Here is a 12,908-nt window from a genome sequence, read left to right on the forward strand (position 1 = left end):
CGCCATTGTGCTTTGTTGAGTAGCCCAGTGTGGGCGCACGGGCATAGCGAGCCCGGCCGCAGGCTAGTGCGGCAATACCCCTCAGACCAAGGCAGGGCGCTACGGTTGCCCCTGAGAAGACAGGGAGTAGCAGCGCGGGGAGCCAGAGTCAGGGGAGGGTATCCATGCGGTTGGCCCATGGGACTGGAGGCCCGCTAGAGAGTCCCGGAGCGGAACCACACCGGCAGGGGAGGCCCAGAGTGGGCCAGGCGAGAGTCCCAGCAAGAGGCTGGGCACGAGAAAGGGAGCCCAGAGTGGGCCACATTACAGAGGAGGCCCGGGAAGCGGGAGTATAGACCGGACAATGTCCATTACATCTGCGAGGCTTGGGGCGTGGTATCAGGGGAGGTAGGAGCCACGCATAGCCCATAAGGCTAGGGCGCTTGGGTAGCGCCCACTGTACGAGGAGACCCACGAGGGGTCCAGGAGCTGACAGGCCCAAGGAAACACAAGGCAGCCTCCCTATTACATATTCGATCAAGACGTGGCGGGCGAGAATGGAGGGTGCCCTCGGGCTGGAGTAGCGCGGTGAGAGGGCCTCAAGGAGATCACGGCCTTCCGTGAGGACCCCGCCGTGACACCTATATATGCAGGAGATTAATAATATTGTCTGTCTATCTCATAGAGGCATGGTGACAAATAGATAGTAGCAATACAGTGCCTGGAACTTGTTAAGTTCCATTATAAATAATGTGTTTAATTTACCAATAGTTTGCTCACCCTGGGCTCTGAGTACATATGTATTTACATATGCATGCTTTTAAACAAATTCTCTCTATATTTGTTTTAAAAAAATCTCACCAAAAATTAGGCTGTTCCCATCTACATGTAGTGGCTAAAATCTTAGCCCCATTTAAATCAATTGGAGCTTTGCCGTCAACTTCAATGGAACTAGAATTCCACCCCATCCTAAGTCAGCCCAATCCATACAGGGGGCCTGGGAAAATGGATCAGCTTTGTTGTGCATCCCCAAGGACACCTGAGTCAGAATCTTAGGGAGCAAGAGAGGGGGAAGACCTCTCACTGTCTAGATCCTTTCAATTGAAGCCTGAGAGCAGTCAAAATCACTGAGAATGATAGGTAAAGACACACAGAATTGGCTATTAAATTAAGGGTTTACAATGCTTCACCTTTTACACCAGAAGATCCTATCAGTGGTCCTGTTAAAGTCTGTCATTATACCACGTGCTTAATATTAGAAAGGGGGAGAGAACCCCTAGTGAGTTACCATATCTGATCCACTGGCAACCTGGTTTGCCTGCTCAGACAAGACTCTCCTACTGAAATGAAAAGACGCCTAAGTGTCCTTTGAGTGTTAATGTGTGGCTGTGTAATGAGAGAAGTCCCTAGCTTGTGAGGAGGGAGAGAGAGCAAGTGCATTAGTAATGAAAGCAACAGATGACAGCTTGCGCTCCTGGGCAACCTTGACACAAGTTTCTTCTTGGAATCCCTGAATGTGCTCCTGGGGGCGGGGAACTATTTTCTGGAAGGGGTAGGTAAATAGGCATTGTCGTTGTTCCTGTGTACAGATTTCAATAGCTGAAAAAAAGCTTCAAAGAAGAATCACCCAGTGACTGAGTCCAGTGTAAATCAGTGCCGTTCTTCAAAGGCAATTGGTCCTGCGCTTAGGGGCAGAAATTGACCTCAGTGTGCTGTCCTCGCACAATCCAAACTGAAGTCTACTCAGTGCTTTGAGGTCTACAGAATCAGCTAAAATGTGTGCTATGTTTTCAGTTCTCAGTGCTCTGACAGAAAGATAATATTCCTTTCACAACCAAAAGCTAAAATTAGCATTTTTGTTTTTCACTTGAGACAAACTGAAGTTTATCCCTTTGCCTGTTTTATTCTGCTTGGCTTTTGTCTAAATCCCCCACAAGAAAGGCAAGAGAATTTGAGAGACATAACTATAATAAGCTCTACCTGAAAACCTGTTCTCATTTTTTGCTTGCTTACCTTGCATCATTTGCAAGTGTGATAAGCACTTCATAGAAAACTTCTAGAAGACAGGAGGGAATTCCCCTCACAATCTTAATGGTAATGACCTCCAAATGAGAATGTGACATATGCAAGGAGGAATAGTAGACCAGAATGACACAGGTTACAGACATAAACAAGTGTAGTTACTCTCTTTTTGAACACGTGCATCCTACTGCAGCATAAAATGATGACAGTGTAGTTGCAAGCAAATGAAAAAAGGTCCTAACACTTGTATGTGAGAATGGGGCTCAAAAAATAATTAACAAGGTACCAAAGGGGGGCTGCTTACTGGAGATCTTACAGTACTTTTCACACTTACCTGGTTGAACTGAAAAAAAATGAGTATTTAAAACGTACTGGGGTAAATTACCTAGAGTACTCTCTTAGGAGTTAGTAGGAAAAGTGCCATTAATACTTTCCACTTCTAGAAGGCTTTACATTTGAAAATCTCTAATTTGAAAATCTCTAATTGCTTAATATTAATCCACTCAGCCTTGCAAGACCTGTTTAGAATAAATATTTTATAGAGGAGGAGACAAAGGCATAAAGTTTTAAGTGATTTAAAGACCACACAATAGGTCAATAATTGAGACCAGAAATAGAGCCCAAGATCTTCCAGCCCTTTGCTCTAACAAACAGAACAGCTAGCCATCACTAATGAAGTGCAAGCTAGCGGACTCCCTTCTAGTGCCAGTGAACCCTCTTCACAGCTGAGGTGTTGGCAATTGAGACAGGCTTGTGGCCACAGACCAACCATGACATCCCCTGGTGGCCTTGTGGCTCCTGCCCAACTCAGACTCTGATCCCTGAGTATGCCACTGTGAAAGTTTGCTAGACTGCTTGCCCACCATGCCTTGTTCTTTTTCTTAAAGGTTGGTTAAAGAAGGCTTCCCTTAGGCCTTTGAGTGAGCCTTAATCCTAACAATTCCCCACCAGATCTCTCTTGGACCCCACTAATCTCAGTCCAGCCCTCAGAACTGTTAGGTCCCTTTCAGCCTGACTATGCCCCTGTAGGGCACCTGTAGCCTTAAGGGAAAATTGCATGACTCTGTTCTTGCCCTATACCATGCCCCAAGCCTCGCAGGTGTTATCACTATGATGTTCAGCTCACACATTTGGCCCCTTTTGGTTCCCAGGGCCCCCGGTCTGACTTGAAGCCCCTCTCAGACTCATGGGCCCCTCTCCAGCCTTTACCTTGGGCTGGGGCCAGGTGGGGCGGCACTCGGGGGGGGTCTAGGGGAGTTGGTGGGGGATGGGGCCAAGCAGGGTCCCCCCATGGTCTCCTCCCCACTCTTCCAGCCCCACCTACTTACCAGCATGTAGCCCAGGACTCAGCTCCCTGCCACGGAGAGTGGGAACTGCCTGAATGTCCAAATCAATTCGTTGGCTTCCAATTCTATTCGGACCTTTTAATGGGTCTCCCGATTCAATTCAGATTCAGAGACTTGGCCCCTAAATCGGGCCAAATCTCCTCCAAATCAAATCGGCTACCAAATTTTCACACAGCCCTATTCTCTAGGCCCTTGCAGCACCAGCTGGGCCCCACTCTCAGCCCCTGCTGAGCTGCTGGCCCTTTAAGTAAACCTTGCCTGCCCTTGTAGGTCTCCAGGTTAAACTCCTAGTACAACTTAATGATGAACATCTGGTCTTTGGCAGACACTCAAGCCTTCTCTAGGCTTAACATAAAACAGAGCCCTTCAGGCTGCTTGCTCCCTTAGGCTAGGGACAGACATTCAGAAAGCCTGAGCCTGAATTGATTTAATTTTTGCAGGTTAGTCTAACCTGGCTAGGCTGAACTGGTTTGTAACTGGACAGACATTCTCTCTGGACTGAGCAAATTCAAGCATATGCCTGCAGTGACTCAGGCTAGAAGCTGGGGGACACTAGAGCAGCCCTCCCTCCCCTTGGACAGTGCTGAGCTGAGAGAGGGCATGGCCACGCCCCAGCTAGGATGCTTTGATTAAGAAGGTCTGCCTGCACCATCCCAGGCTTTTTCCCACTGGCTGCTCAAGGGTCGGGAGTGTTGCCAGCCCCCTGCTAGATCTCTGAGGTGGGGTTGGGGGGTGCAGTGCATTCATCTGCTGATGATACAGAGTTTTTTCAATCTCCCTCCCTGCTTCTTTATATTGTCTGCAGCAAACTAGCAGGCAAGCAAGCCAGCAGGGGGCTGATAACAGTGCTTATCACCACATCAGCAAAACAATAGCCTCTCTCCATTAGTTCAAACTCTTCTTAAACAGTTTACAAGCTGACCTGTTGATTAGCTCCAAAAAGCCCTAAGTGGTCACTGTTCTGTCTGCCTGTCCCAGTGAAATTGGAGAGACACACACAGACAGATACCTCTCGGCATTAGCTAACATACCACATGCCTAGAGTCCATGGGGCTGGGGTCTGTGCTGTGGGAGATGGGAGGGAGGAAGAGGTGGGGTATTCCTGCTTGAGCAGTGAGGGAAGCCAAGCAGATCCTGCTGTTCCTGCAGTCTCTGCCGGAGCTCCAGCTGGGGAGCAGAGGGGAGGGGCTAACTCTGTTGTAGAGCAGAGCCCTGCCCAGCCCAGAAAGCAAGCTGGGATGCTGGGTGAGTCTGGTTTACTTTAAACCAGCGAGGGGTCTGGGACAGACATTGCATAAACCAGTTTGACCCAAATCAGTTAAGTCTGATACTACATTTAAGCGGGTTTATCTTAAACCGGTTTCAGCCATTTTCAAACTGGTTTATGTGCACTGAACATCTGTTCTGTTACAAGTTTAAACCAGTTTCTGATCACTTAAACCAGTTTATGTGTAAGGTCTGTCCCTAGCTTTAAAGGAGCAGCCACATCCCAGTGCCCTGCTACAGCAATAAATAATTCTATGCAAGACAGCCTCAGGAGAGGACTTATGAGGTCCCAGGTTGGCTTTTTCCTAGGCTGAGATGCTTCTGGTTTTACTTCCTTGAGGAATTTAATGTTGTTGAAAGATCCTTGCCTCATGACAGAAAAAGATCCTTTATCAGTAATCTGGGGTAGAATCTCTTTCTGTGGCATGATTGCATCTAATTCCATTTATAACATGAAATAGAAGAAAAATTGTATTCAAGCAAGTGTCCATATTTTTCCTAATCATTTCAGAGACTTGTCATTCTGCTTCACTTTTGCTAATAACTCCCCTTGACACTGCCTTCCCTAGGCCAAGGCAGTTTCACAGGACAGTGTTTTAGGTCCTTGAAGGGGGCTCTGAGATTAGGAGAGGAAAGATAATAGCTTTTGGGTTTCATGTTAATTCTGCTGCTCCTCTCTGCTTCAGGCAGAGGTCTGGATCGGAGAGCGCATGAAGAAACTGAAGGACCCTTCCATCCAAGATCCCAGCAGCCTACAAGACAAAATGAAGCTGCTGCAGAAACATCAAGTGTTTGAGGCAGAGATTTTAGCTAATGAGGAGATCATCACAGCTGTGAACAAGGTAATGCCAAACTCTGGAGCCATTATACAGATTATTTAAGGTTCTGTCTGCAGGAGGACAAGTGGAAAGAATTTAAAGTAACTGTTAATCATGCCCTTGGTTTGTGCTGATTTTCCATCCCCCTCCAGAGACTGGGTGACAAGGACCCAAGTAATATTCCAGAGGGGAGACTAAGATGGTGTTAATTCACAAAGCACTTCCCTGTTTCCTTAAGCTAGAAATAAGCCTTGCCAAATGAAGTGGATCCACTGTGCTATGATGTGTTGCAACACAGCTAATCTGCTCCATTGGGTCAAACACATGTCACCGCTTGTCCCACCTTTTGATGCAGCAGGAAAAGGGGTGATGTGTTCTCCAGGGGCTTCAGGGGCCTGATCCTCTGCATCCTAGGAGTTCCTAGGCAGGATAAGATACCCTAAACCCTATGATCACCTGTCTGGCTTTCCCCACTTATCCAAATGCATCCCCAAAATCTCTGGGGGCTCATTTCGGTAGGTGGGGAAAGTCTGGGCTTCCCTGCTTAGCCAAATTCATCCCTGTGGTGTGTCTCACTAAACAGGCGAAATTGGGGTTTCCCTGCTTACCCAGACCTGTCTCCAGGATCTTCAGGGACCTGCCTAAGTAAACAGGGAAAGTTTGGGTTTCTCTGATTACCTAGAGCTGCCCCTAGGATCTCATGCCTTGGAGATTCGCCACAGAGCTAATAGACGCCCAATGCAATAAACCAGCCTAATTTATTACTACGTTTTGCCGCATCACTGATTTGCCTCTGATGTGGCATGACAGAAGGGAGGGGCACCTATTTTTATTACAGCACAGATGTAATGCTGGGTTACATCTGTTTCTACCCTTACTTCTATGTGGAGAAAAACCACTTGTTTCCCTTACTAGGCTGAATCCTCCTAATCTAGGAAAGGAGAAGGGAGTGTGAGTCATTCAGCTGGAGGCTATGATTGTCTGAAATATTTTCCCTTGTGCTCCCATCCTCTAAATTTCATCTTGCCCCTGGAAAACTCAAACCTGGATTTCTTCATTGTATCAGAATAGTGCAGATTTTCCTTCCAGTAGAAAGAAAAAAATAGGATGAGCATTAACAATTTAGGGAGGGGGACTGAAGTAAGATTTAGAGTTTGGGGAAAGGGTGTCTCTTATAAAGATCATGTAACTCTTACATCAGTTGTAAAATTACTTTCTAATTCCCTCATTCTGACATAAAGAAAGGGGAAGCCCTTGTTTCACAAGGGCATCCCAAATCAGGGGAGATTCGTCGTCAGAACCGCATGCTTCAGGAACACTGGGAGAAGCTGAAGAGGGCTCTTGCTGCTCGTGGTAAGATGCTGGAGGACAGTCGGGACTTCCTGGAGTTCCTGCAGAAGGTAGACCAGGTGGAGGCCTGGATCAGGGACAAAGTAAGTTGACTCTGTTCTTTAACCGGGGAAAGCAGGTTAAAGATGTTCTGTAAAGAACTGCCCTTTAGCAATGAACATTTGATGATGATATCATTTTTCAGTGCATTTTTAATCCTGGAAAATCTTAGTGCTGTAGGGAAACTTTAAGCAACTACAGAGACATTTCAATGTGTTTTAATGTCAAAATTGGAATTTGGCTAAGTCAGGGGCCAGCAACCTTAATTAAGCTGCAGGCCTAACAACACATTTCCAGACCTGGGGGGTTGGGTGGGGGGGATTTTCCCTGTGCCCCTGTCAGCGCCATGCAGCTAGGAATAGTACCCACACCACTGCCACTTCTCCCAGCCTCCTGCTACCTGGCTGCAGTGCAGGCAAGAATCCAGCCTTTAGGGAGCTGCACTAGGGCTGGGCATCTGCAAACTTCATCCATGCTGCTGCATCTACTCCCTGCACCCCTCCACCCCTGGCTGTATTATGGGCACAACTGGAAGCTTCCTGGCCCCAGTGCAGCTCCCCACCTGCTGGAAGCTGCCCCTGTACTGCATCTGAGGTGAGGGGGAAGCTGGGGGGAGATGCGGCAGCAGCACAGATGTAGTCTGAAGAAATTGGGGGTGTGCATCTGTGAAACCATAACCCAGTAGGCTATACACTGAGACCAGTGAGACAACTCTCCATAAGCAGGGAAAACCAGGCAGGTGCACCACCCAGGGTTCGAGGGGCACAATCTTGCTCAGAAATTCCAGGGTTGTGCAGGATTGGGCTTCTCAAACCCCTGGAACACCTTTTCAGGGTGTCTGAAGAGTGCAAACAGACCCAGGCTGCCTGCACTCTTCTGCCAGAAAACACATAGAATTATGCTCTTAAACAGCAGCACAAATTGAAACCACATTCACTGCATGCTTTTGGCACTTGTGGTGATGGACATCAGTTGGCTTAGCCTTTGCCACTATAAGCATTTGTATGGCAGCCCAAAGGTGCCAAAAGGTGTTGTTTGTTTCTACCCTTAGATTCAGCTGTTTTGTCATCATGATACCCAAGTTCCATTCCAAGCACTGTTTTCCCATCGTAGAAGTATGACTTGACTTCTGTGTTCCAAATGTATAACTTTACACTTGGTTATATTGAAGTGCACAAGTGTTACTGTAGATTAGTATACAAATATTTTATACATGGAAGCAAGTTAATTGTTTGAACTTGCTATATTCTCTAAACATCTGTCTATAGCACAAAGCTACTCACAGTTTCCATCACTGACAATCTCTGCTCAGTGGAATCCCAACATATGAGAGCTATTCTGACTATGGAATAAGATGCACTATTAAACTGGAGTTTAGGAGTACACAAAGATTGTAGGCATGCTGCAGGTCATGATTTAAGATGCCCTTATAGAGTATTATCAGAGAACCTTGCAAATTGGCCCCCACTGTAACCACAACCAACATTAACCAAATACAGAAATGCCTCACTATGTCCCTGAAATCCAGCCTAGTTTTTATGAGAAGAAAAGCAAATAGAGAAATGTATCTGGGTTTCAAAATAAAGGTCTGCTATTTTATGTCATTAATTAAGTACAGTCTTTAGATGGTGGGAACTTCACTTTATACCAGTATGTGCAAGAAACAGTACATTGTACACTATACCAAGGCATTCAAGAATTCAGACGTGTTGGCAAGCAGAAAAGAGTTTGATAGGCTATTCAGGGGACAGAGAAAATACAACTTACAGTGATGTTGAGTACCAGATATACAGAAACTCCATCATAATGGATATTACATGCCTGGCATGTGACTTCAGAATGAATTAAATCACTTTTCCTTTCCTAACAAAAAGGTAAGCAATGAGAAAGGCTATTTACTTGCATTCTGAAGCTAAACGAAGACCAGTTGTTAGCTGAATATCCACTTGACTACTTTTTCCTTTCTCCAGGAAGTGATGATTAATATTGGTGATGTTGGAAATGACTATGAGCATTGTGTGCAGCTCATGAAAAAGCTCAATGAATTCCGAGGAGCAGCATCAGGGGTAAGAAATGTTTTCCCTGCCTATTTCCACATACTTGGAATGCACAAAGCCAAAATCTAGCTTTTCAGCACAAAAAGGCAGCAAAGTAGCTGGAACAGTTTCATTATCTTTTGGGCAAAGAGAGAAGATGGTAGAATAGTGAGCTTTACCAGTTTAAAGACTAGTAGAATAGCTATTATCTTGCTTTTCATCTCTCTCTATCTAATGCTTTGTGGCATCTGAGTGAAGCAGTCAAATTATTCTTAATGAAACCTGAAACTTCAGGTCCAGTTGCAATGAAGGAATTTCAGGTTTGAGTGCTAGCTTTTGAGTGAGTCTTAAATGATTTGCAGTCTTGGATAGAAATTATGCAAACTGCAGTTGCTTTTACCCAAAATCAAGCAACATTAAGTGGTTTCCAAGGTGTATCCACTTGGATTTGTTTGTACCTTTAACCCTATTCAGAATATCATGAACTGAGCCTCTGAAAGGAACTTACATGAGCTATCCCCCATTTCCCTCCTTATATGAAACTGTCAATTTGCTTGCATCTCGTAATTTAAACAGAGTATATTTGTATACCTTTTGTTGTATACTACACACATGGTTTATCACTAATTATAAGAACATCATAAGCATTTGGGAATACAGAGCAACACTTTACATATTGGATAACAGCAATGTGACAAGACAGCTGCTGGGTTCATCTTTCCATGCTGAGGTCTCTAGATCCTCCTTTGTGATGATGAGTCACTACAGCTGCCTTTCTCGCACCCCAGGGGGACTCTCTAACTTGGGCACAGAGCTATTTGGAGTATTCATGAACAGGCTCTGACTTGACACAGTGGCACACTGGCTGCCTGCTTCAGCTTTCTTTGCTAAGAGCTCTGAGATCACCCTCTAGGCTGGGAAACTGTAACAGGCTTTCTTATATTCTCTAGCTGGCTGTACTAAAAAGGGCAAGAATTTATGGTCTCGGTGCATGTTCAAGAGAGACTTCCCTTGCTCTGCTGTCACGTAAGGATCTGGAGGGGCTCCCAGTATGACAGTTTGAGGGAGTTTTCCTTTAACATTCTCCATCACCTTCACCATGTCTTCCTCCACTGTGTTGCCAAATTATTTCAGAACATCTCACATTTTCTCTTCGTGTTCCTTCCATCACAGAAGGAAAAACTCATATTGGACATTGAATGGCTTTCCTGAGATGTCTGACATCTGTAGAGAGATCCTGGGCTTTCTTTTTTAGTGCTTTCCAACTCCTATGAAAATGTCTTACTATTGGATTTGGGTTGAGAGCCAAAAGTCTCACTTCAGCTGTAGGAAAGCAGTGAAGTGAGACCAAAGAAGTCCAAAAGAAACCTCCACTAGCCCTTCAGTAGCTCATGGGCAAAACAAAATGTCTGATATAGATCGTGCCAGGCAAACAGAAGGACAGGGACATCAGGGGAGGAGAGAATGATATAGTATTGAAGTCACTATAAGGTGACATTCGGTGTCATTTTCTGCATTAGATAGCAGCAAATACAATGTTCCTACGCCATAAAATGCATGTGCCCCCTGGGGAGTGGTTGGGACTGTGGATACTGTGATGATAACCATTATAGCCATTAGGGCTGTGTGAAGCTGTGGTCCCTGTCTTGATTCGGCCTGATTCAGTGGCCGAATCTCCAAATCCAAATCAAATCAGAGGACCCTTTAATCCCTCCAAATTGAATTGGAACCCTCTGAATCAATTCGGAGAGATTCAGAAAGATTTGGCAATTCGGACATAGACACAGCTTTAAATGTTTTTTCTACATACCTCTAGGTATCAGGTGGCTCAAGAATGCTGTGATGCTGGGACACATGGAGTGTACCACAGAAGCGTGGGGGGTTCCCCAGCGTGCTCAGCAGCAGACCCAGAAGTGGACCCAAAGCACTTCCAGTCCACTTCCGGGTCTGCTTGGGAGCACATGGGCAGGGGACCACCCCGCCCCCTCCAGGTCGGCAACTGGTGCCTCCTGGGTGCCCCCGTGGCTGATCGCTGAGACGAGGGGGCGCAGGGGGACCCCCCAGCATGCTCCCTAGTGGATCCAGAAGTTGACCGGGCATGCTTCTGGTCTACTCGGTCCACTTCCAGGTTCGCCGCTGAGCATGTGGAGGGTCCCACCATACTCCTGTGGGACGCTCCATGCACCCCAGCATCACAGCGTTCACCAGCCATGCTGGTTCCATAGTAGTTTGGGGAAAGAAGGGACCTGAACAGATCATCTAGTCTTACCGCCCGCCACTGGCCAGAACACATGCTGGGATCACACAACCCCAGACAGGTGTTTGTCCAACTTCTTTTTTAATTTACCCAAGGTAGGAGTGAGGACCACTTCCCTAGGAAGTTGGTTCCGGATCCTAGCCACCCTAACAGTGAAATAGTGCCTCCTAATCTCTAACCTGAACCTATTCTCCAGCAGCTTTTGGCCATTGTTCCTTGTCACCCCAGGTGCTGCTGGGCGGAATAGGGCCCTTCCTATTTGCTGCTGATCTCCCCTAATGAGTTTGTAGGCAGCCACCAAATCCCCCCTCAGCCTTCGCTTGCTGAGGCTGAACAGGTTCAGGTCCCTCAGCCTCTCCTCATAGGGCCTGCCCTGTTGCCCTCCAACCAAGTGGGTGGCCCTCCTCTGAACCTTCTCAAGGCAGGCCACATCCTTCTTAAAGTGCGGTGCCCAGAACTGGATGCAATACTCCAATTGTGGCCTGACCACTGTCATGTAGCGGGGGAGTATCACCTCTCTGGACCGGCTTGAGATGCATCTTTGGATGCATGACAAGGTGCGGTTGACTTTGCTGGCTGCGGTCTGGCATTGGCGGCTCATGTTCATCTTGGAGTCAATAATGACTCCAAGATCCCTTTCCGCCTCTGTGCTCACAAGGGGGGAGCTCCCCAGCTTGTATGTATGCTGTGGATTCCTTCTCTCCAGGTGCAGCACCCTGCATTTATCTACATTGAACCCCATCCTATTACCATCCACCCACTTCTGTAGTCTGTCTAAATCTAATTGCAGCCTCTCTCTCCCTTCGAGCGTGCCTACCTCTCCCCACGTCTTGGTGTCATCAGCAAACTTGGACATGTTTTCCACCCCCTCGTCCAAGTCACTGATGAAGATGTTGAACAGTTGTAGGCCCCAGGACCAAGCCCTGGGGGACCCCACTATTCACATCCCGCCAGGTCAAGTGCACCCACCATTCTCTGGGTGCACCCCATCAGCCAATTTTTGACCCATCCAACTGTGTAGGCATCAATGCCACAGTCGCTTAATTTATTGATGAGGGGTGAGAGACAGTGTCAAAGGCCTTTTTAAAGTTCAGAAAAACTACATCCATGGCAACACCATCATCCAGGGATTTAGTTACCTGGTCATAAAAGGCCATCAGGTTGGTCTGGCAGGACCTGCCTTTGATGAACCATATTGATTTCCCCTGGACATGATCTCCCCTTCTAGCCCCTCACAGATGTGATCCTTGATAATTATTTCAAGGATTTTCCCCAAGACCGATGTGAGGCTTATGGGCCTATAGTTTCCTGGGTTCTCCTTTCTCCCTTTCTTATAAATGGGGACCACATTAGCTACTTTCCAATCTCCGGGCACCTGGCCTGTGGACCATGATCACTCGTACAGCCAGGCCAAGGGCACAGCAATGACCCCGCCAGCTCTCTCAACACCCATGGATGGAGGGCATCAGGGCCCTCAGATTTAAAACATCCAGCCCTTCCAGAAGATCCCTAACTACATCTGCACAGACCCGAGGCCTGGCAGTGCTATCCCCAAGATTGCCCCTACCTGTGGTGGGAGAGCTGTCCTGGTCCCTGTCCAAGAAGACAGAGGCAAAGAACTTGTTAAAAATTTCGGCTTTCTTGTCTGGCGTAGCCACAAGATTACCATTTGAGTCTAGCAAAGGCCCTACATTACCCGGTGCCCTCTTCTTACTCCCAGTGTATTTGAAGAAGGACTTTTTGTTGTCCCTAATCCTGTCGCTAGCCTGAGCTCCACCCCCACCTTGGCTTTCCT

General features: G+C 46.9%; 1 protein-coding gene across 1 annotated transcript in view; it reads left to right on the forward strand.

The window, feature by feature from the left end:
* SPTBN5 (spectrin beta, non-erythrocytic 5) overlaps nucleotides 1–12,908 on the forward strand; it is a 165,240-nt gene that overhangs the window by 96,350 nt on the left and 55,982 nt on the right. The window contains exons 39-41 of the mRNA XM_019496605.2: nucleotides 5,300–5,455; nucleotides 6,673–6,864; nucleotides 8,791–8,886. Coding sequence (XP_019352150.1) covers nucleotides 5,300–5,455; nucleotides 6,673–6,864; nucleotides 8,791–8,886 — 444 coding nt within the window. The remainder of the gene's footprint in view (nucleotides 1–5,299; nucleotides 5,456–6,672; nucleotides 6,865–8,790; nucleotides 8,887–12,908) is intronic.

This window comes from Alligator mississippiensis, chromosome 2 (assembly GCF_030867095.1).
Source record: "Alligator mississippiensis isolate rAllMis1 chromosome 2, rAllMis1, whole genome shotgun sequence".
Lineage (NCBI taxonomy): Eukaryota > Metazoa > Chordata > Crocodylia > Alligatoridae > Alligator > Alligator mississippiensis.